The 21,692-nt window shown below is 34.2% G+C and overlaps 3 protein-coding genes across 3 annotated transcripts; 2 read left to right on the forward strand and 1 right to left on the reverse strand.

Annotated features, from left to right (window-relative positions):
- Positions 1 to 4,815: 4,815 nt before the first annotated feature.
- On the reverse strand, positions 4,816 to 6,231 carry LOC147926357 (uncharacterized). Its single transcript, XM_087487033.1, has 2 exons — positions 5,335 to 6,231; positions 4,816 to 5,268 (listed from the first exon to the last, which is right to left on the reverse strand). Exons 1-2 carry the CDS (start codon positions 6,229 to 6,231, stop codon positions 4,816 to 4,818), a joined length of 1,350 nt encoding a protein of 449 aa, XP_087343159.1.
- Positions 6,232 to 8,676: 2,445 nt separating this feature from the next.
- On the forward strand, positions 8,677 to 11,875 carry LOC104745974 (thiohydroximate-O-sulfate sulfur/sulfate-lyase (nitrile-forming) NSP1-like). The gene is made up of 4 exons (XM_087488426.1): positions 8,677 to 8,920; positions 9,009 to 9,336; positions 10,273 to 10,545; positions 10,707 to 11,875. The coding sequence occupies exons 2-4, from the start codon at positions 9,046 to 9,048 to the stop codon at positions 11,664 to 11,666; spliced, it is 1,524 nt and encodes a 507-aa protein (XP_087344552.1). The 5' UTR covers positions 8,677 to 8,920; positions 9,009 to 9,045; the 3' UTR covers positions 11,667 to 11,875.
- An 8,127-nt stretch (positions 11,876 to 20,002) lies between these two features.
- LOC147926358 (PYK10-binding protein 1-like) lies at positions 20,003 to 21,661 on the forward strand. The gene is made up of 4 exons (XM_087488429.1): positions 20,003 to 20,150; positions 20,239 to 20,474; positions 20,557 to 21,000; positions 21,197 to 21,661. Exons 2-4 carry the CDS (start codon positions 20,274 to 20,276, stop codon positions 21,446 to 21,448), a joined length of 897 nt encoding a protein of 298 aa, XP_087344555.1. The 5' UTR covers positions 20,003 to 20,150; positions 20,239 to 20,273; the 3' UTR covers positions 21,449 to 21,661.
- Positions 21,662 to 21,692: the final 31 nt, after the last annotated feature.

A 21,692-nucleotide genomic window follows, 5' to 3' on the forward strand; every position in this document is an offset into this window, starting at 1 on the left:
TAATAATCAGAAATTTGTTTTTTTCCAAATTTATGATATTAATATTTAATTCTTTCTTATTTGCAAAATTAATATTGATAAATGATACCTATGTGAAATTATAATGTTATGTTAATTATATTAAATATTGAAAAATGATATCTATATATAATTACTAAAAAGACATTGTATAAATGTCAATATCTGATCTAATGCTATTTTTAGAAATTTTTTAGAGATTAACTTTGTAAATATATATAAATAAAAGGGTAGACCCCAAAATGTACTTAAAAATGTATATATAGATATTTGGGTTGTATAAAATAATGTTGTAATAATTGGCTGTTTTAAAAACTAAACTTACGGAAAAATATGAAGACAAATCCATGCGTAGCACGGAGCAACTCCTAGTAATGCAATAAGGAAGGGTTGTCACTCGTGACTAACTATAGTATGATCCTTCGTCAGCTTGTCTGTTTCGTTTTTTATTTCCTATAATTTTGTTTCATGTTTTGTGTTTGTACCAATAAATCGTTTATTTTCTTTAAAGAAATCGCTCAATTAAAAAAAAAAAGGTCAATAATGAATAACGATGGATGAGTTGAAAAGTCTGAAAACGCTTTTTTAACTCTGATTGGATTAAAACGAAAGAGAGAAAGTTCAAGTACAAACCAACAAAACAACTATTGAGTAAAGTAAGAAACAGAGCAAAAACTAGTATAAACTGTTCCTGTGCCTCATCGCTCACGATCAATCTGATGCTGTAGCCAAGCAGGGCCACCTAAGGTAAGGTAGGATGGAAGTCGACCCTCTCGTGTAACAACAGATACAATCGCCCTAGCCAACGAATTGGCCTTCGGTGAAGAAAGCTTAATAACAAACTCACCTGTCACCTGTATTGCATTAATGATTTTGTCTAGATCAGAACGGTATTTTGGCCATTTATCCGAGTATTCTAATGCCATCACCATCGATTGACAGTCAGTCCAAACTTCACAAGATGTGCAATGAAGGATAGTAAGGCTTTGAAGACACCAGAGAAGGCAACTAAGCTCAGCGGAAATCCTGTTACTTCTCGGCAGGAATGCATCCCTCGCATGATACAGAACATCTCCATTATGATCTCTGAGTATCCAAACTCCACCACAATACCAAGATTCTTTACCCCACGCTGCATGAATGTTACATTTAAGTTTGCCAAGAGGGGGTCGGATCCAGCAGTGAATATGTTGCACATGTCAATTAGCTTCTCTAGAGGCGGCCTGAGATATCAGCGCCTGTTGTTTCAACCATCCCTCCGCCTCCTCAAGCGCCATAGCCACAATGACATGAGAGTTTTGATCACGTTGTGCGAAAACGATAGCATTACGAGCCTTCCAAATCCCCCACAAGAGCCAGGGGATTGCTTGTCTGGTACCCTCATCAACTTCTGTTTGTTGCATTAAGTTTAAGACCAGGGAAACATTGTTCACAACCGAGGCCGAGAAGCCTTGGGACGGGGTAGGAAGACCAGTTGCAGACCAGACTCCACTCGCCAGAGGGCATTGGAGTAACACATGGTTGATTGTCTCATCGCCAACTTGACAAACCGGACAGAGAGGACTAACAGAGAGTCCATGACTTCGCATACACTCTGCAACCGCCAGAGCTTGTGACAAAGCTCTCCAAAGGAACAGGCGGATTTTAGGCTCAATTGCAGTCTCCCATATCCGTTGTTTAACCTTATTAACGGTAATCATATCTGCAGACAATGGGTTCAAAAAATCACTCTCTCGAGATAACAACCAGTTACCACTTTTGACTGTATACTGGCCGTTCTGAGTGTATGCCCAAACATATCGGTCATGGAGGTGTTGTGCTGGAGGAAAGGACCTAATCCGAGGTATCTCACAGGGAGGGAAAAGATCATGAAGAATTTGTAAGTTCCACACCCCATCCTTAGTAATGAGAGCCGAGACATTGAGATTTAAGTCAATACTTAGCTCCTTATTAAAAGGTCTTCTCGGCATATCATCAAATACCCATTTGTTGAGCCACACCATAGTATCCTGACCATTACCAATTGTTTTCATGACACCTCTTTCTCTTAACTCACGACCAAACATGATACTCCGCCAAGCATACGATGGCCTATACCCGATTCGTGCTTCAAGGAAGGGGACATTATCAAAATACTTCGCCTTATAGACACGAGCCACCAACGAAGTAGGAGAGTCAAGGAGTCTCCATCCTTGTTTGGCTAACAATGCCTAGTTAAAACGGCCAGTGTCTCGAAATCTCAAACCTCTCTGTTCTTTCGATTGACACACTTTCTCCCAAGACACCCAATGCATTTTATGTTTGTCTTCACTTGCATTCTACCAAAACTGACACATCGCGCTTGTGAGCTGTCTACATTGGTGCTTCGTTAAGCGAAAGTAGGACATGGCATAGACTGGAAGCGCCATTGCCACTGACTTAAGCAAAATTTTCTTGCCTCCCAAGGAAAGTGTTTTCTCATACCAACCACTAAGTCGAGATTTTAAGCTATCGCTGATGAACTGCAGAAGGTCTCGTTTGGATCCACTGAAACACTCCGGCAGCCCCAAGTATTTTCCGGTGCCACCTTCCTGCTCAATACCAGTAAACAGCCTGAGCAAGTGACGCATATAAGGATCCACATTTTTGCCGAAAGTAATAGCAGACTTTTGAAAGTTAATCACTTGCCCTGAAGCATCCCCATAAAGCTTAAGGCATTTCAAAAATTCAGAGCATTCTCGAAGATTAGCTTGGCATAAGAACAAGATGTCATCAGCAAATAGGAGGTGTTGGATCGATGGACAAGAAGAGAATAGTTTCATTCCTGTCACACGACCTTCCACCTCTGCTCTGTTCATGATATGGACCAAAGCCTCAGCACAGAGGATGAAGAGAAATGGTGAGAGCGAATCCCCCTGTTGGATCCCACGTTCGGGCTTAATGTAACCATATGATGTTCCATTCAACAGAACTGAGTAAGTGACCGAGGTTACACAACTCATGATCCATTGAACCTACTTAATGTGAAACCCCAATCTGATCAATAACTCCTCAAGAAACTTCCATTCTACACGATCGTAGGCCTTAGACATATCAGTCTTGATCGCCATAAAATATTCGTCACACTGTGGATTGGTTTGCAAGGCGTGGATCATCTCATGGGCTATAAGAATATTATCTGATATCATTCATCCTGAGACAAACGCGCCTTGAGTATCCGAGACAATCATGGGAAGAAAATGCTTGAGTCGAGCACATAATACTTTGGCGACAATCTTGTATAACACCGAGCATAAGCTAATGGGTCTCAAGTCAGTCATTTTCTCTAGAGTGGTCTTTTTTGGGATTAGACAAATCTGTTTATAGTTCCGTTCCGGTTGGAGGGAACCAGATTCAAAAAATTGTTGGACCTCCTCAATCACTTGAGAGCCAACAATATCCCAATATTCTTGATAAAAATGCCTTGTCATACCGTCTGCACCTGGTGTTTTATCTCCTTGAATGCTAAAAGCTGCAACTTTGATCTCCTCACTAGAAGGTAGTTTTATCAACTCGTTATTCATCTGCTCCGTAACTCGAGAGTTCATACCATCAAGAGCCTGCGCTATCGTCTCAGGGTTTGAAGTAGAGAACATATTACGAAAATATGACACTGCTATCTCACCTTTAGACCCTTCTGTAAATTGCTCCACACCATCTTGGTCTAAAATGGATAGGATTCTGTTTTGGACTCGTCGACGTTGTACGCTTCCGTGAAAGAATCGAGTGTTATGGTCACCCTTCTGCATCCACTTCTCACGACTTTGTTGTTCCCAGAATAACTCATCTGCTCTGTATGCTTCAGGTAATTTCCACCGTAGATTCTTCATAAGATGAAGATCCGGCTGTGCCTTAGCACTTTCTATATCCAGCTGTATGCGAAAGGAGGCAATGTTCTCTTTAGAATTTTGTTGTGTTGATTTTTTCCACGTCGAAATAGCCTCTCTACAAGTCGCAATTTGATCTAACACAGATTGTGGTCCTCGATCATCACCTTTAGACCAACCATCCCTCACTATCTGAACAAAATCTGGTTTAGACGTCCATCGCTTTTGGAACATAAATCGGCCTTTGTTAGTATTAGTGCCACCGATGAACCGTAGAAAAAGAGGACGATGGTCAGAGCCAATCCTCTCTAAAAACTCAACCTGAACTCATGGGAAAAGATGAAACCAAGCTACATTTCCCAAGGCTCTGTCTAGACAACATTGTATCCACATCTTGTTGCGTTCCTCTGCCCACGAAAACTTGTTACCAATACTAGGCACCTCCCGTAGACGACAATCTGATATCATATTCCTAAACGGATAGAAAGATGATTCCGACCGTGCTGGTCCCCCAAGTTTCTCCGTGTTGTCAACCATTTCATTAAGATCTCCCAGAACCAGCCAGGGATCATCTCTTGTTGTACCAATAGAGATCAAACTATCCCATACTATCCGCCTTTGTTGATAAACTGGATCTCCATACACACAAGAAATAAAAAAGGTGATTGCTCCTAACTTAACCTCCACATCAATTATCCTTGTATCCGACCTCAAAACTCACACTCCATAAGTCAATTTCCAAAACAGAGCCAAACCGCCACTTAGGCCTACTGGATCGACTATGTGTGAGTTCTCATATCCTAATAACTTCTGTAGATTCACCACGTACGAACTGGAGTTTTTTTTGTCTCTAGGAGGAACAGAAAATCTGGGAAATGTGTACGCCTCATCTCCCGAAAAGTAGGAATTGTCAAGGTGCCCCCCAATCCTTAACAATTCCAGCTCATAAAACTTATACTTGCATCGGCGGTTCCTCAGGGGGAACCACCGTATCATCACCACGCTTGGCCTGTTTTGATGATATTAAAGCCTCATCTACAGCTTTTCGTTTTGAAGAAAGTATCTCATCATTATCTAATGCAGGCACAGGTCTATTCTGGATAGCTTGAGCCTTAAGTATCCACTTGTTTGGGCGGCGTCGTTTCTTCACTTGTTTAGGCTTGGATCCGATAGTACCAGTAGAGAAATTATCTCTCACTTCCGTAGATCTCAAGCCTACCGCTGAAGTTGTAGCATATGACACAACAGATAAATGGTTTGGAAAGGCTAATCGGTCTAAAGCACTCTCTGATCTCAAAGCTGGGGCTGAATGTGCTTCTCTAGAGGTTGCATCAGATCTAACCCCTTCAAAGTTAAAGACTAGACCCTTCCCCTTGTCCACATTCGTAGTCAAAGTTGGAGGTGCCTCCAGGCGAAGGAGTCGTTATTGACCATCAGTATCACCCTCCAAATTCCACACAGATTGACGTACTCTCTCAATATGGACCTTCTTCAACTGGAGGTCAGCAACCGAAAGATACTGACGCATCTCATCCAATACAGGTTTAGCTATTTTTGGTTTACTTGTAGTTGGATTAATGCCCACATCCGCGTCCGTTAAGACGCCAAGCAGAGGATCATATTTGCTGATCTTCGGGATTAGCCGACTTGGAACAAGAGTTGCACCCTTAATCCCTCCCGTAGCAAGCACTTGCTGGTTCACAGGATTAAACGGACATCTCTCCTTGTCATGCGTAAGTCTCTGGCACTGATAGCATTGACGTCTGATCCTTTCATATTCAATTCCAATAGCAACCGTTTCACCTGATGGGAGTTGGAACTCTCGAGAGTTCTTCAATGGTCTACTCACATCAAACAAGATACGAACCTTGACGTATCCTTTACTCAAGGGTTTTAGAGGGTCAAAAGCCACATGTGTGACTCGCCCGATCCGCCCTACAATTTCCTTGATGGTATCCGATGTATTATAGTTCACCGGAATGTTTCTCAGTCGGATCCATATCGGTAGGACCTTCAAATAGTCTTCTAGTGGCTTTTCCACCCATCTCTCCAAAGTGACGACACTCCAGTCATTGAAAGTCCAGGCACCAGTTTCCAGTACCGTGGAGAGATCTGACTCAGAGTCAAATATGAACTGGAACCTATCATTGGGTAAAGCAATACCCCTTGCCCTGTTGTAGACCCGCCACATCTGTGGCATTTCATGAATCAGACTAGACATCTTCTGATTTTCTGGACAGAGAAGCTTCCCTATGATACTACGTTCGTTTCGAACGCAAGAGCTAAACTGAGGGAGATCTTGTAGAACAATCGGCTGGTCATCATCAAGCGACATCTCTTGCAGAGCTTTGTCCAAAATGTACTCCATAAGTTTTTCCACACGTAACCAACCCTAGATTTCGAGTGTAAACCTGAGGTTCTTCTTCTGGCGGCGTGGTGTAGCAGAAGAACTAGGTTAACCTTGTCGCGTAATCTTCAAAGATTTAGTAAATATTGCGAAATAAATAGAAAGATATGATCAAATCCGGCGAAAACAAAGATTTTCCTGGTATACTTCAGCTTCTTCAACAGAGGAGGAAAACTCTCTAAATGAAAAAGAGAGTCCTAAGCTCCAGGTAACGAGTCTTAGATTGTTCAAAAAAAAAAAGATAATTAGAGGGAAAAGACAAACTACTATTATTTTTAATTGAGTTTATTCTGTTTTCCTGGTAGGATAAACATTTTAATTAATTTTTGAATTATGGTTGCTAACTAAACCGCGTAGGTTCATTAAACGAAATCCGTTGAATATTACTCACATGAAATCCGTTGAATATTTCAATCGTTCGTATGGATGTGATTGAAATATATATTTCTCATATTCTGAATCTTCGTTTGAGTCCAACTCCTTGTCTAGATTTATTAGGATGGCATTATACACATAGACTGCATTTCCGTTATCACAATTGGATTAGGGAAATCAACTTTTAGAATGGAAAGTTTTACTCAATTCTTTTCCATTGGATTCTTAGTGAGACAAACAGAGTTAGAGACTGTTTAGTGAAATGATTTGTTTGTTTCTCATTTTTAAATTCCTTTTTGTATCAAATTCTTAGTCCATGACGAAGAACTCTTAGTCCATGACGAAGACCTTGTCTTTTCGGTATAAGATCAGCTAGCTGTTATTAAAAAAAAAATATTTACTGCATTGATGTCAAAAATAAAAAAAAAGAATACACAAATCTTGTGGTCCAATTTGATTTGTTTCTATCTAAACACGATTTAGTTTGATTTTTTTATTCTTTGAAAAGCCTTAATCATTGAATTTTATAATGAGACTTTCTTCTATTCAGAGTGTGTCAAATGACTCATATCTATCTCCTTTACAGAGTCCTAATTATTCATTTACTCTACTAGACAACCCCCTAACTGACTCCACTGTAACTTTTTGTCAAAAATTTGACCAAACTTGAAATTAGGCCTTATTTGGAGTAAATCGAGTCGACGCCAACAAGTTTAGCAAGGCGATTATAATCTTCGTGGTCGGATATTGGAGGATTGGTGATCGAACAGTGGCGGATTTATTGTTTTTTTTAGTATAATAAAAAAAATTGTAGTTTGTTAAAATATCTTATTTCTATAATTAAAAAAAAAATATTTTTTTAAAAATACTCAAATCAAACAATAAGATATATCATTTTATTATTATTTGTTTTATGGGTATGTGAAAACATCTTATATTTTGAAATAAAGTCTCCCAAAAAAATTATAGTTCGGAAGAGATAAACTATTTTTTATTTTATTTTTATATTTTACTCAGGCTCAAAAAATAATTAATTATTGTTTAACACCTGATGTGAAGAAAAGCATAAAGCGGAAAAATAATTGCAGTTTTTAAATCTGCAATATCAGCTTTTATGTACAAAAAAGTTCCAGAACATTAATCTATTAGCAAAAGACAGAATATTTTGTTTTACTTAATCAAGTAAACTACAACTAATAAACTAAGGGTTACGTTGCTTAGTTATTGTTCCAAAGATGATGCCGTACTTCAGCTACTAAACGGGTTGCTTAAAACGTGAGGTACGCATAAAACTTAAAAAATATATATAAGTAACCACGCGGGTCATTATTTTAGTCGGTAAAATATAAATAATTTAACATATAGATTGGGAATATGACGCATTTCCTCCTTTGCATACAAAAGTAAAATAAACGAGTACCATTTGAAATATATATTTTAACAAAAAAAACATTTGGAATATATAGTTTAATTGTAGTTTAAATTGAATTTTATTAATAAATATAGAAGAAGAATCAGTTATTTTCTATACCAAAAATATTTGAATTTGTCGATATGACGCATTTCCTCCTTTGCATACAAAAGTAAAATAAACGAGTACCATTTGAAATATATATATTTTAACAAAAAAAACATTTGGAATATATAGTTTAATTGTAGTTTAAATTGAATTTTATTAATAAATATAGAAGGTGGAATCAGTTACTTTATGTACCAAATATATTGAGTTTGTCGATATGACGCATTTCCTCCTTTGCATACAAAAAAGTAAAATAAACGAGTACCATTTGGAATATATATTTTAACCAAAAAAAAAAGACATTTGGTATATATAGCTAATCGTTGTTTAAATTGAATTTTATTAATAAAAATAGAAGGTGGAATCAGTTACTTTCTGTACCAAAAATATTGAGTTTGTCGAAGTTTATTTATTTCTAGAAAAAAAATATTCAGGCATTTAATATAAGACCTAATTTGTTTTTAAACTTAAACATGACTATAAATCTATTCTTTGTACATGTATATCAATTTGTTACATACAATCTGTTAATTAGTAAGACGAGTAGAAAAAAAAACATACGTGAGTTGGCATAACATGTGTACTGCTGTATCGTGAAAAAAGTTTCGTATTTCATTTAATCCCTCGCGGGTCACGAGAGAATAGTATATTTCGAAAAATATTTCAGCATGTTCGTCCATGTGCCAATAAATACCCATGCAATATCCGAAACTGGATCACATCACCAATCATTAATTACTTTACTCTCAGTCTCAGGTCAGCTCTCTCATCATCTCCCTTCCCCTCTCTATATCATATGATCGTAGTTCGTATAGCATCTTGTTAAATATGTTCATCATTACAGGTTAACATTTCGTAAGACTAAATTGCAAGCAAAAGAGATGGCACTCAATGTGGAAGTAGACGTCAAGAAGATCGTTGACTTTGTCGGAGACAGTCTTCATTCTCTTGGTGCTCACTTAACTCCGTTGACTCCAGCTATCAAAAAGCTAGAAGCACAAGGTGGTGAGATGGGAGATGTATGGGATGATGGTGCTCACCAAGATGTTAGAAAAGTATATGTAGGGAAGGCCCAAACTGGTATAGCATTCATCAAGTTTGAGTATGCCAATGGTTCTAAAGTGGTTGTTGGAGATGAACATGGAAAGAAGACTTTGCTAGGAGTTGATGAGGTACTAAATTTATGGGATTATTGGCATTTTAGTACATTTTTCAAACTTAATTAGAAACGTAGTACATGTACTATTTATAATTGGAAAAATAGTCAGGGTCCCACTTGTGAGATAGAATTGTGAGAGAGAAAGAGAAATGAAGGAAAAATATATTTATTCAAATATTTTGGTAATATGTTTTTTAAAAAAAAACAAAAATTCAAATATATAAAAATCTATATTTTGTTCTTTATAATTGATATGTATTTTGTTTGATGATTTTATTTGATAATATTAAATATTTTTTTACAAATTTTGTATCCGTACACATAATTTAGTGTACGGATGTCTGTACATCTTATTAAATGTACAGATATCTGCACACCTTATTAAGTGTACACATGTTTCTATACATTACTAAGTGTAAACATTACATCTATACACTTAATAATGTATAGAGACATCTGTACACTGAATAAGATATGCAGATATCCGTACATTTAATAAGGTGTACAGACATTCGTACACTTAATAATGTGTATAGATATCCGTACACTTAATAAAGTGTACGGGTAAAAAAGATGTATAGAATATATTTAAAAAATATTAAACAAAATGCATATCAAATTATAAAGAAAAAAATATAGATTTTTTTGTATCTGAAAAGTTTTCCAAAAAAGATTATATTAACAACTATTTAAATAATTATCCTAATTTTTCAATCTCACAAATGGGTCCTACATAACTCTCTTATCTCACACACACTCACACACTCACACACAAACACTCTCTCACTTATTTTGCCAATTATAAATAGTGTTTGTACTAAAACACTAATTAAGTTTCCAAAATGTACTAAAATGCCAACATACCCTAAATTTATCTATGTTGTGACTGGCTAAGAGGGTCTTTTGTTGATTAGTTCTCGCATTGAAATTGTTTGTTTTCTCTTTGCAGTTTGAGATTGATGTTGATGACTACATCGTCTATGTGGAAGGCTACCGTCAGATAGTTAATGATATGCCCACAGAAATGATCACATTTCTTTCATTCAAGACTTTTAAAGGCAAAACCTCTCAGCCTATCGAAAGCAGACCGGGGACAAAGTTTGTGCTTCACGGTGGAAAAATCGTTGGGTTTCACGGACGTTCGACCAACGACTTCCTATACGCCCTCGGGGCCTATGTTTCTTCATCGTGCACTCCAAAATTGAGTGGAAAGTGGACAAAGGTAGTAATCTCTTAGGCCAACAAACAAAAAATTGATTTTTTCATGACTGTTTTACATTTATATTTTCATTAGTTTTATCTCATCATTATGGGAGCTAGTTCAATAATTAGAATCCCATTCTAATAAATAATTAACAAATATTAATATTGATTAATTCTAAGGTGGAGCAAAAAGGAAAATGTCCAGGCCTAAGATGCTCGCATGGCATAGCACAAGTAGGTAACAAGATTTACGCCTTTGGTGGGGAGTTCACACCAAATCAGCCCATCGACAAATACCTTTACGTCTTTGACCTCAAGACCCATACTTGGTCCATTTGTCCAGCCACGGGAGACGTTCCTCACCTCTCTTGCTTAGGTGTTCGTATGGTTGCAGTAGGAACAACCCTCTATGTCTTCGGAGGTCGAGACGCTTCACGGAATTATAATGGTTTCTACTCATTTGACACGACCAAGAACGAGTGGAAATTGGTAACTCCGGTGGAAAGAGGTCCCACTCCTCGTAGTTTCCACTCGATGGCAGCCGATAAGAACAACGTTTACGTTTTCGGTGGAGTGAGTGCAACGGAGCGGATCAAGACACTAGATGCTTACAACATCGCTGATAAGAAGTGGGTGCAGTGTGCGACTCCAGGAGATAACTTTAGCATTAGAGGAGGAGCAGGACTCGAAGTGGTGCAAGGGAAGGTATGGGTTGTGTATGGATTCAACGGATGCGAATTAGATGATGTTCATTACTATGATCCTGTTCAAGACAAGTGGACACAAGTGGAAACGTTTGGTGAGAAGCCTTCAGTAAGGAGTGTATTCGCTAGTGCGGCTGTTGGGAAACACATTCTGTTGTTTGGAGGTGAGGTTGCGATGGACCCACAAGGTCACGTTGGTCCAGGTCAATTGGCCGATGGGACTTTTGCGCTGAATACAGAGACGTTAAAGTGGGAGAGGGTGGATAAGTTTTGTGAAGAGGAGGAGACTCCGAGTAGCAGAGGATGGACAGCCTCCACATTTGGAACCATTCGTGGTAAGAAAGGACTTGTGATGCATGCTGGGAAAGCTCCAACCAATGACCGGTTTGATGATCTCTTCTTTTTCGGAATTGAATCTCATCATGCTTTTATTTAAAACGCTGTTTGATGATGTTCGTTTGTGATTGTGTGTGTGTTTGTGTGTGGTGTGCAATAAGTAAGGGTCGAGACCGGTACCATACGATCCTTTGTCAGCTTGTCCGTTTCCTTCTATATATTTGTTTCATGTGTTTTTCTAATAAGAAATGTTTGTTTCATGTTACATATTTTATCCAATAAATTGCTTATTTTCTTCAAAAAAAAAAACAGCGAGAATTAGTTTCAAAAGTAAAAGATTAAAATCGTGAGTCAAAAAAAAAATCCAAATTCAAAATGAATAACGCTGATTGCGTTGAAAACTTTTTTCTGTTAAAAAAAAACTAAATACCATTAAAAATGTGCTGAAAATTTTGAAATGCGTTCACTCTTATAGTCCCATGCATGGTTCATTCATAAAAGAAATCAATTGTATATACGAAACCTATAGCTAATCAAAGGCAGTTGTGGAGGAGATAAATCGACGTTAAACATTTGCCGGTTCATAAAAACAAATCAAAAGAATAAGTTGGACCGACCCATCTCCTTGTAGAAAAAGTTGATTGTGTCAAGGCTCACATCATAAAATATTAGGGCCCTCATTCCTTATAGTATGTTTAAGATGTATCAATAATTCAATATATATGTTTTCAATGAGATATGAGATTTTAATGTGGATGGATAATAGAGATTACTATTAGTATTTCTCTTTCCTCCATTGATTTGATTTTCTCTGGATCAAATATTCACTATTCTCTGTTTTTTTTTTCAATGCTCTGTTTTTTTTTTCTGTTTGTGGTACATAATCCAAATGAACATGTTATATCAGTGAAAACTATCTATTTTACTCAAAAGTCAAAACGTTTACACGTAATAAAACGTTTTGAAGGTGCTTAAGATTGTGGATGTCACAAAAAGTAATTTCGAATTAAGAAGGCTTCGTAATTTTTCTTAAGAATTTTTTCTAAAACTAACTATGACATTGAACCCAAAAAAGGGGTTTATGGAGTATACCTCTTGTTTTCAATTAGAATTTCAATATTGCTTACAGTAGAGATGGCTAGATCCATATGATCTGGTTCTTGTTACTAGATTGCAGGATACAAAAATTGTGTTATATTTATATAACTACCATTTGACTCTATTCAATGATTTATTTTGGTATTGCCTTATAGTATAGTGTTTCAGATTCATGTTCAATATTCATACAATAATTACCAATCGTCAACCAATTAGACTCCTATTAAAGGTCACTAATTCCACAATTCAAACTTATAAAATTGCAACTTGAACCCTTTCCTATTAATTATTCGTGTATAATATAATTGATATAGTGAATTATTTTTAATAATATAACTAGGGAGGTACCCGCGCTTTAAGCGCGGTAATAGGATTTTAACAACAACAGTTTTGTTACTTCATGATATGTTATTTTTCTGATTTAACATGTAATAATTGACATATTTAAACATAGTATTTTATCTTTTGAAAAAGTTTAAAATGTTTTATTGGATTGTTAAGTACTTTTTGTGTTTGCATATATACATAAAGGTTTATCTTACTAAAGATAAATAATACTCTTAATGTGAAATATTAATTGAGTCTTTTAAATAAACAACTAAACTGTAGTAAACAGATATTGAAATTCAATAAGTAAATTCAAAATTTTTAAAAGCGTAAGCAATTTCCAATAGTTCAATAATATAATGTATTATCTCAATTACAAAATAAAGATGAGAGTAATACAAAGTTGGATTTCAAGTAGCGGTTAATACAAACATACAAAATTTTATAGACATTCAAAATGAGTAAAAATAAACGGCCAACATCCCATTCTTTACATTTGAGTGTCTGAGCTTTCACCTTGTTGCTTCATCACATGGTTTATGTAATAACGTCCAGCAAATTCAGACCTGTAAATATATAAAATGTTTTAAGAAATTTTACTTTAACATCATACAAAATTTGTTTTAATATACATAATTACATCTTACATAGTCTGGTGATGCTCCAGTCCTTCAAACTCTGGTTTTATGAAGATCTTCGAAGAGGCCAAAGTATTTTCAAGACACGGTGCACCTACAGACATTTATAATTTAAAGTGAATATATTGGTTACCTTATGATGATTATATCAGAACTAATTTATGTTACATACCTTCATATTCTCCCACCCTCATAAACCGCATTACACATAACACAGGTTCGGATTTGTATATGAGATGGCACCCGCTTGATTGCCATACGGTCATGAATTGAGAAGCGTAGTTGTCTTTGAGACGACACTTCACAGTCTCACACCTACATGTTTATCAAATAAATAAAAATCTTAACAGAGACAACTCTAAAACGTAACTGTCTTTAAGGTAGAGTAAATATCTTTTTACTTGCCATTCAACAACATGAGAACAACTTTATTAATATCAATGACACTCGCAGACTTTCTTCTATCTTCCACATCCATTATACACGCACAGACATCTAATTTGGGAAAAAGACAGAATTTAGGTTTCCAAAATGTTGCTAATCTATTTTTGGTAAAGTTTAAGTGGTACTTTTCTATGAGAAGGACCAATACACAAAGTTTCATAAATCCTAAAAGGAATCTAGTTTTTCGAATACAAAGATACCAATTAACTATATTGACGGATTGTACCAAAATAATATAAAATCAATTAAAGAAATACTTACCGAAAGAGATGGGATGATATATTCTTCCACGATATATGTCATCCAAATCCTCGAACCGAAAGTAATTCTTAGGACTCAATGATTCGAGCAGCGTCATATTGGTATCATCCATAAATTTAATCTGATAAGGATGATGAGTATTCCTCTCCTCCATGGTTGGATTGATCACTTTGAAATTTCTAATATTGTACCACTCACCATCGTCGATATATTTCGGGAGTTTAGCGAGTGTATCGGGTAAATAAAGAGCTTCAATTTTGTCACCTTCACAGTTTAACAACAATTTTGTAAGAAGTCTTATATACAATAACTGTTAGAACTTGAAATTTAAGTAAAAATCATTCAACTAACAACCCTAACTTTTACATCCACAAGAAGCAGAACTCGTTTTGTAAAGAACTCTCTGACTCTCCAAGAATGTAAGACCTTGGCATTGATACACCAATTAGTTCTTCCGGGTAGCAGATCAGCAATATAATCGAACCTCATGATTTTCACAAATTAGGTTTTTACTTGAATCTTCTCTTTTATCGAAAACAAAAAGGGGATTTTTGATTTGTAAGAATACAAAGAGTCACGACTAAACGTTGCGTCTTAATCTTTTTAGTTTCTCACATTTAGTCTGATTATTAAAAATTCTAATATTATATAAATAAATACAGTTTTAATATAAGGTTTTTCACACTTGCATGTACAAAATACAATTTATGTTAACATATTGAAGATGTTTTCACGTTTTCATTTTTAAAAACTTAACACTTAGATATTGATATGAAAAAAGTAATATTATTAAGGGGAAAAAACTGAAAATCTGATGACAATTGTATGAGCTTTGCAAACTCGATCACACTTCATAATATCTCGCAAACTCCTATCCAACGTTTCAAAACAAAATATGTTCATCATTGGAGACTCATCCCATATAATGAGCTTTGCTTCTCTAATCAACTCGGCAATATAGGATTGACCATCTATCGAACACGTTGTATATTCGTCCACATTGATGGATATACCAAATCTAGAATGAGCTGTCTTACCACCTTTCATAAGTAAAGCAGGTATACCATTTGATGCAACATTAAGAACAATATCATCCCTAGATCGTATATCAGCGCCAAGAATACTTCACAAGAATGTTTTTCCAGTGCCACCAAATCCATGAACAAAAAATATACCTCTATTGTTTCAATTCACATCAATAATTTCTAGGAAGACACTTTTTTGCTCATCGGTTGACATACGTAACAACCTGTTGTGATCCTCTCTTTGGTCAGCACGTTTATAGTTCCTCTCATCTATGAGAAGCCTATTCTCATTATTATTCATCATAGATTGGTCTAGTTTAGGATTCACAATAGTTGACAGAGAGCTTCCATTAGACCGCATAATCATTTCAATCTCAGCTAAACATAAGTTTGTTATTTGATCCTGACTTAACATTAGACCTGCATTATAGAGTATTTTGATTTTAGTTGACATATTTATGATCAGAATAATAATTGTAAATGTCTGTGTACACCAATATATCATAAAATTTTCTTATATATATTTATATAAAATAACTATATATGTACTTTGGTTGTTCGTACGATTCCTTTGCAAATACAAAATATCTTTGCATAATATATTTTTTGTAGCGACCCAGAGATCGAGAGGCACTGAAATACCTTTTGAAAGCAATAGTATGACAAACAACTTCCTTAAAAACGGCTTAAAACATCATGTACTTTCCTCTTTTATAGCTAAAATATATTCTTTGTCGTCATCCAATAATCCCAATGCAAAGCAGGCATCTTTAAATTCCTTGTACACATCTTTACCAAGTGACGAATATGATCAGTTTGTGATCTAAGCTCATAATTATTTCCGTTATTCGGAACCATGGAGTCTTTTATATGATCCCAAGTATTGAATTACCCAACATTGGTTACTTTTCCAATGACGTAAACTCATATCAAAATAGTACATAGTACATTAGAAGTTAATTACAGGAGATTTTAAAATATGGAGCAAATGTAACCTACTGACCAAGTAATCATCACAATAAGATTTTTCCATTCGTATTTTGAAGGATTCAAACGTGAAACACGATCAGTTAGAGAATACATGACCATATTATAACCTGCACTAAACGAAACCAATAATTATAATCAAATTTAGATTTTAAAACGCATTGAATGAAGAATTTTTTAAGAACCTTGGAAAATATTTGAGATTTGTAATCAATCATAAGCTCTGACCGACGTCTATATATATAACCTAAGAGATTGCTATATATTCTTAAATATATAAAATTATTTAATAATATAAAATTTGTGTATTTATAATAATAGATATGTGTAAATATATAACATATATATCTCTTCTATATGTTAATTTACTGATTTAAACAATACTTACTTACATCCTAATCTATCGATTATATAAAATCTAAATAAAAGACTAACCAAAATACATTTATTTCCATCTTTATCATTTTAAGTTTATAATAAATACAAATAATCATCCATTTAAAGTAATTATATATAACATATTTATATATATATTTTCTGAGATATGATAATTTTATTTTTCAACAATAGTTATTTCCATCTTTATCATTTCAAATTTGTAAATTTTATTTGAATCGTAAATTTTATCCTTTGCCAGTATGATTTTTACAAATAAAGGTATATAACAGTTATTTGAGTTGTCTAATATGTATATGTAACTGACCAAACTATATTAGTTATGATCTTTAGATTTAATTGGGCGTCTGGTGCTTGTTGAAAGCTCCGGATACCTTTCGGCTAACAACGTGCACACTAAACTTTTTTCGAAATAAAAAACAAAGAGTAAGCTCCGGATACCTTTCGGCTAACAACGTGCACATGCACACTGAACTTTCTTACATATATTTATCGTCTTAAATTTACCAAATTTCAAAAATTTGAAGTTATATACACGATTATTTCGTCATTCATTTATGTATAATTTATTAATCTATTATAGAATAAATTAGAACTTTTTCAGAAACTTTTATAAATAAATATTTTCATAAATCCAAGCTTTATTAAAAATTTAAGATTCTATTATACAAAAGTCATAAAATAAATAATTCTATTGTTAATAAATTAAATAACCTTTAATGTTACAATTAAAAAATTAGATTAAATTAAAGAAACAAATATTATAGGAATATTGTAGGGTGAAAAAATTGTCTTCTCTTTGATCTTGGCTTCCACATCATGTCTTTATGATACCAAACAGATGGGCTTGAAATTTCAGCATAAGCGATTTCTTTGGCTTGAAGAGCTTGTGTATTGAATATAATCCAATCTGAGAATTTAGTTGTTGTAGTCGTCGAAGGAATCATAACATCATCCTCAGGACCATCCTCATTGTAGTATTCTTTAGGTTTAACCGGTTCAATATTTTTTTTTATAAAGAAAAGTAATAATTAAAACATAGAATTATTATCAATTCTCATATAACATGATTATTTAAATAATCTACATGAAATTTAAGCTAAAGATAAAAATTAAACAATTTCGTTTCTATATTCCCAAAAATATACATGGTTATTAACGATCAAAGTTATCCTGCAAATATGGCAATCCAAGTGTAATCAACTTATGAAAAAGAAATTATATATAATAGAAATAATTTAACACGTTAATCATTCCGATTATATAAAATAATACCTGATATTAATTAGAAACAAATTTATTTATCGATATTATCTATTACATTAACAGGAAAATAAAAGAATAATAAGATCCATATGCAATATATTTTTTTAAAAAGATGGAAGATAAATATAAGAATATATTATAAATGTTCGATTGAAGAAATTTTTTTTTTTGAATGTTAATATAATTTTGAGAACATAATAAAAAAATTAAATTTATAACCTCATCAAAAAGCATATTTATTATACCTTTTTTGAAAGGTGAACCAACAACAACTAAAGCTTTATGATTTATGGATTTGCTTTCCAAGAAACCACTATACGAACAAAAAAAATAAAAAGAATGAGTCGATTAATCATAAAAACAGAAAATCGGAATACAAATAAAAAATGTTGGGAAGATGATTAAATAATTAAACGTAAAACCTCAACAAAAAAAGCACAATATTATACCTTTTTTGTAAGGTGAACCAACAACAACCAAAGCTTTATGATTTATTTATCTTGCTTTCCAAGAAACCACTATATGAACATGAAAATAAAAAGAATCAGTCGATTAATCATAAAAATAGAAATTCGGAATACAAATAAATTTTTTTGTGAACATGATTAAAGAATTAAACGTAAAACCTCAACAAAAAAGCACAATATGATACATTTTTGTAAGGTGAACCAACAACAACCAAAGCTTTATGATTTTTGGATCTTGCTTTCCAAGAAACCACTATATGAACAGAAAAATAAATAGGATCAATCGATAATCATAAAAAATAGCAAGATCGGAATACAAATATAAATTTGAGAACATGATGAAAGAATTATTGAAATTGATAAAAATATAAATTCAATAGAAGAGAGTTTTTTTTTTTAGAACATGATTAAAGAATTAAACGTAAAACCTCAACCAAAAAAGCACAATATTATACCTTTTTGTAAGGTGAACCAACAACAACCAAAGCATTATGATTATTGGATCTTGCTTTCTAAGAAACCACTATATGAACAGGAAAATAAATAGGATCAGTCGATGAATCATAAAAAACATTAAGATCGGAATACAAATATAAATTTGAGAACATGATTAAAGAATTATTGAAATTGATAAAACTATAAATTCAAGAGAAGAGAGTTTTTTTTTTTCTTTGTTGAGTTATGGTGAAAGCAATCGATTGTATTTATAGTTGTGAATGACCTATATTTTTAGGGTTTCCAGTGAGGAGGTGTATTGTCTATGGGTTTTTTTTTCCTGCAGAAGCCCATTAATCTATAAACAATCTAAGCCCATTAATTATCTCAAATCTGTAGAATTCATAGTATAAAACAGAACTATAGTTGTAAAAGGATGTTTTCCAGGAAATTTAGGGATTAATTTAGCAAATTCTATTTGTGCAATTAACTTTTTATGCAATTAGATTATTTCTAATCCGATTTTTGATTTATTTTTAATGCGAAAAATAGGTAATTTTACGTCCAGGGGCAAAATATTTCAACGTGAAGGGCAATTTCATTAATGGTATAATGGTAAAATTTTGCTGAGATTGAATATGGGCGTTTTCACTTCTCATTTAATATAATTGATTGATATCTCTTTTTTCTTTTTATTCGTAACAATCGGTTAATACACTCTCTGTAAATTTTATAATATATGATGTCTGATGCTAATCCTATATGCCATAATTTAAACTAAAGTATTAACGTATTCATTACTATTTAAAATACACAGTTATACTTTCCTGGACCCATGATATAGTTGTTCGTCTTTTCTCAAAATAAAACCCTGCGTAACACTTTTATCTTGGGTTGTGGCTTTACAAATATTAAAAAAATATATAATTGGAATATTTATAAGAATATGAATTGGTTAAAAATATTTAAGTGTAATAATATTTTATAGCTTTTTTGATAAAATATTTTAATATTCCTCGTGGATCACGAAACTATAGATTAATATTATTTAGAACTGTAGTAATTAATCTATAGTCTATAATCTCTCTATATGCGGATCTAAGAGATGAATAAATATCTTGAGGAGTATTATTTTAAATTATTTATTGGTCAATTATGTTGGCTTATTCGAAGAGGTCAATAAATTGACACTTCAATTCACTTGAATAGATCACTAACACCGTCTACTCTCTCTTTGAAGGTCAGCTCTCTTTTCCTCTCTATCTCTTGTGATAATATAATTTTTTAAATTTTAGCTAATAGTTGAAGTTAACAATTTGTTTTTGCAGTAACTCGTAATATTAGTAAAAAGCAAAAAAAAAAGATGGCTCAAAAGGTGGAAGCACAAGGAGGGAAAGGAGGCAGCCAATGGGACGATGGATCGGGACATGATGCCGTGACCAAGATTCAGGTCGGAGCAGGTGGACTCGGCATTCAATACGTTCAGTTCAACTATGTCAAGAACGGACAAACGGAAGAAGCTCCTCTTCGCGGTATCAAAGGCCGTGTTATCCCAGCTGATCCGGTTTCTATACCTTTTCCTTCCAATTGACATTTTTTTTTTTTTTTTTTTGAGGTTATTGACATTTTGATCTTGCTCTCTACAGTTTGTGATCAACCATCCAGAGGAGTACTTGGTTTCTGTGGAAGGTTGGTATAGCCCTGAAGGCCTTATTCAAGGGCTTAAGTTCAAATCCAACAAGAAAACTTCTGATGTCATTGGATACGATGATGGTACTCAATTCACTCTCCAAGTTCAAGACAAGAAGATCACTGGCTTTCATGGGTTTGCCGGAGACAATCTTCATTCTCTTGGGGCTTACTTTTCCCCGTTGACTACTTCAACCCCACTGTCTTCTGCTAAGAAGCTACCTGCACTTGGTAGTGATGAAGGAACTGCATGGGATGATGGTTCTTACCATGGTGTTAAGAAGGTGTATATAGGTCAAGGCCAAGATGGTGTGTCAGCCGTTAAGTTTGAGTATGTCAATGGTTCTGAAGTGGTTGTTGGAGCTGAACGTGGAAAGATGACTCTACTTGGATTCGAAGAGGTACTAAGAGATTGCATTTTTATATTAAAGTTCATGGACTAACTAAACGGTTAGAGCGTTAAACCCATTAAAATGCAACCTAAATAGGCCAATCTATTTCAAACCCATTTACTTATATTCTCTCGTCGTAAAGTCAGATTGGTTTCTATCAGCCAATACTACATTTTTATATATATATATTTTGTCCTCCATGTAGTTTGATATTGATCATCCAAGTGAATACATCACGGCGGTGGAGGGCACCTGCGATAAAATCTTTGGAAGTACCTCTGCGGTTATTACCATGCTTAGGTTCAAGACTAATAAGCGAACATCTAATCCCTTTGGGCTTGATGCTGGCGTACCATTCGTACTCAAAGAGGAAGGCCACAAGTTTGTTGGGTTCCATGGAAAAGCCACTGATGTGCTTCATCAATTTGGAGGCCATGTCGTCCCCATCACCAACTGATCATGACATCTTTCTTTTGAATTCCATCTAATAAAATATCAGATCCCTTAATCTGTCTTCTAAACACTACCTATGATATTTCTGTTTGAATTTGCGCAAGTGATGTGAATGTTATGTTGTTTTGTTTTCGGTTGGTTTGTAATCCAATTCGTAAAAACTAAAAATGGAAGGTTTGCATAATAATAATAATCTGAAATCGCCATTTTTAAACTCTATCCTTCTATTTCCTAATAATAGTTAATCC

Source organism: Camelina sativa, chromosome 15 (assembly GCF_030686135.1).
Source record: "Camelina sativa cultivar CO46 ecotype springtype chromosome 15, ASM3068613v1".
NCBI lineage: Eukaryota > Viridiplantae > Streptophyta > Magnoliopsida > Brassicales > Brassicaceae > Camelina > Camelina sativa.

Coding starts and splice junctions, on each gene's coding strand:
- LOC147926357 (XM_087487033.1), bottom strand. CDS start 6,231: ATGGAGTACATTTTGGACAAAGCTCTGCAAGAGATGTCGCTTGATGAT. Junction 5,269..5,334: donor AGAAGGTCCATATTGAGAGA/GTACGTCAATCT, acceptor CTTCGCCTGGAG/GCACCTCCAACTTTGACTAC.
- LOC104745974 (XM_087488426.1), top strand. CDS start 9,046: ATGGCACTCAATGTGGAAGTAGACGTCAAGAAGATCGTTGACTTTGTC. Junction 9,337..10,272: donor CTTTGCTAGGAGTTGATGAG/GTACTAAATTTA, acceptor TTCTCTTTGCAG/TTTGAGATTGATGTTGATGA. Junction 10,546..10,706: donor TGAGTGGAAAGTGGACAAAG/GTAGTAATCTCT, acceptor ATTAATTCTAAG/GTGGAGCAAAAAGGAAAATG.
- LOC147926358 (XM_087488429.1), top strand. CDS start 20,274: ATGGCTCAAAAGGTGGAAGCACAAGGAGGGAAAGGAGGCAGCCAATGG. Junction 20,475..20,556: donor GTGTTATCCCAGCTGATCCG/GTTTCTATACCT, acceptor TGCTCTCTACAG/TTTGTGATCAACCATCCAGA. Junction 21,001..21,196: donor CTCTACTTGGATTCGAAGAG/GTACTAAGAGAT, acceptor TCCTCCATGTAG/TTTGATATTGATCATCCAAG.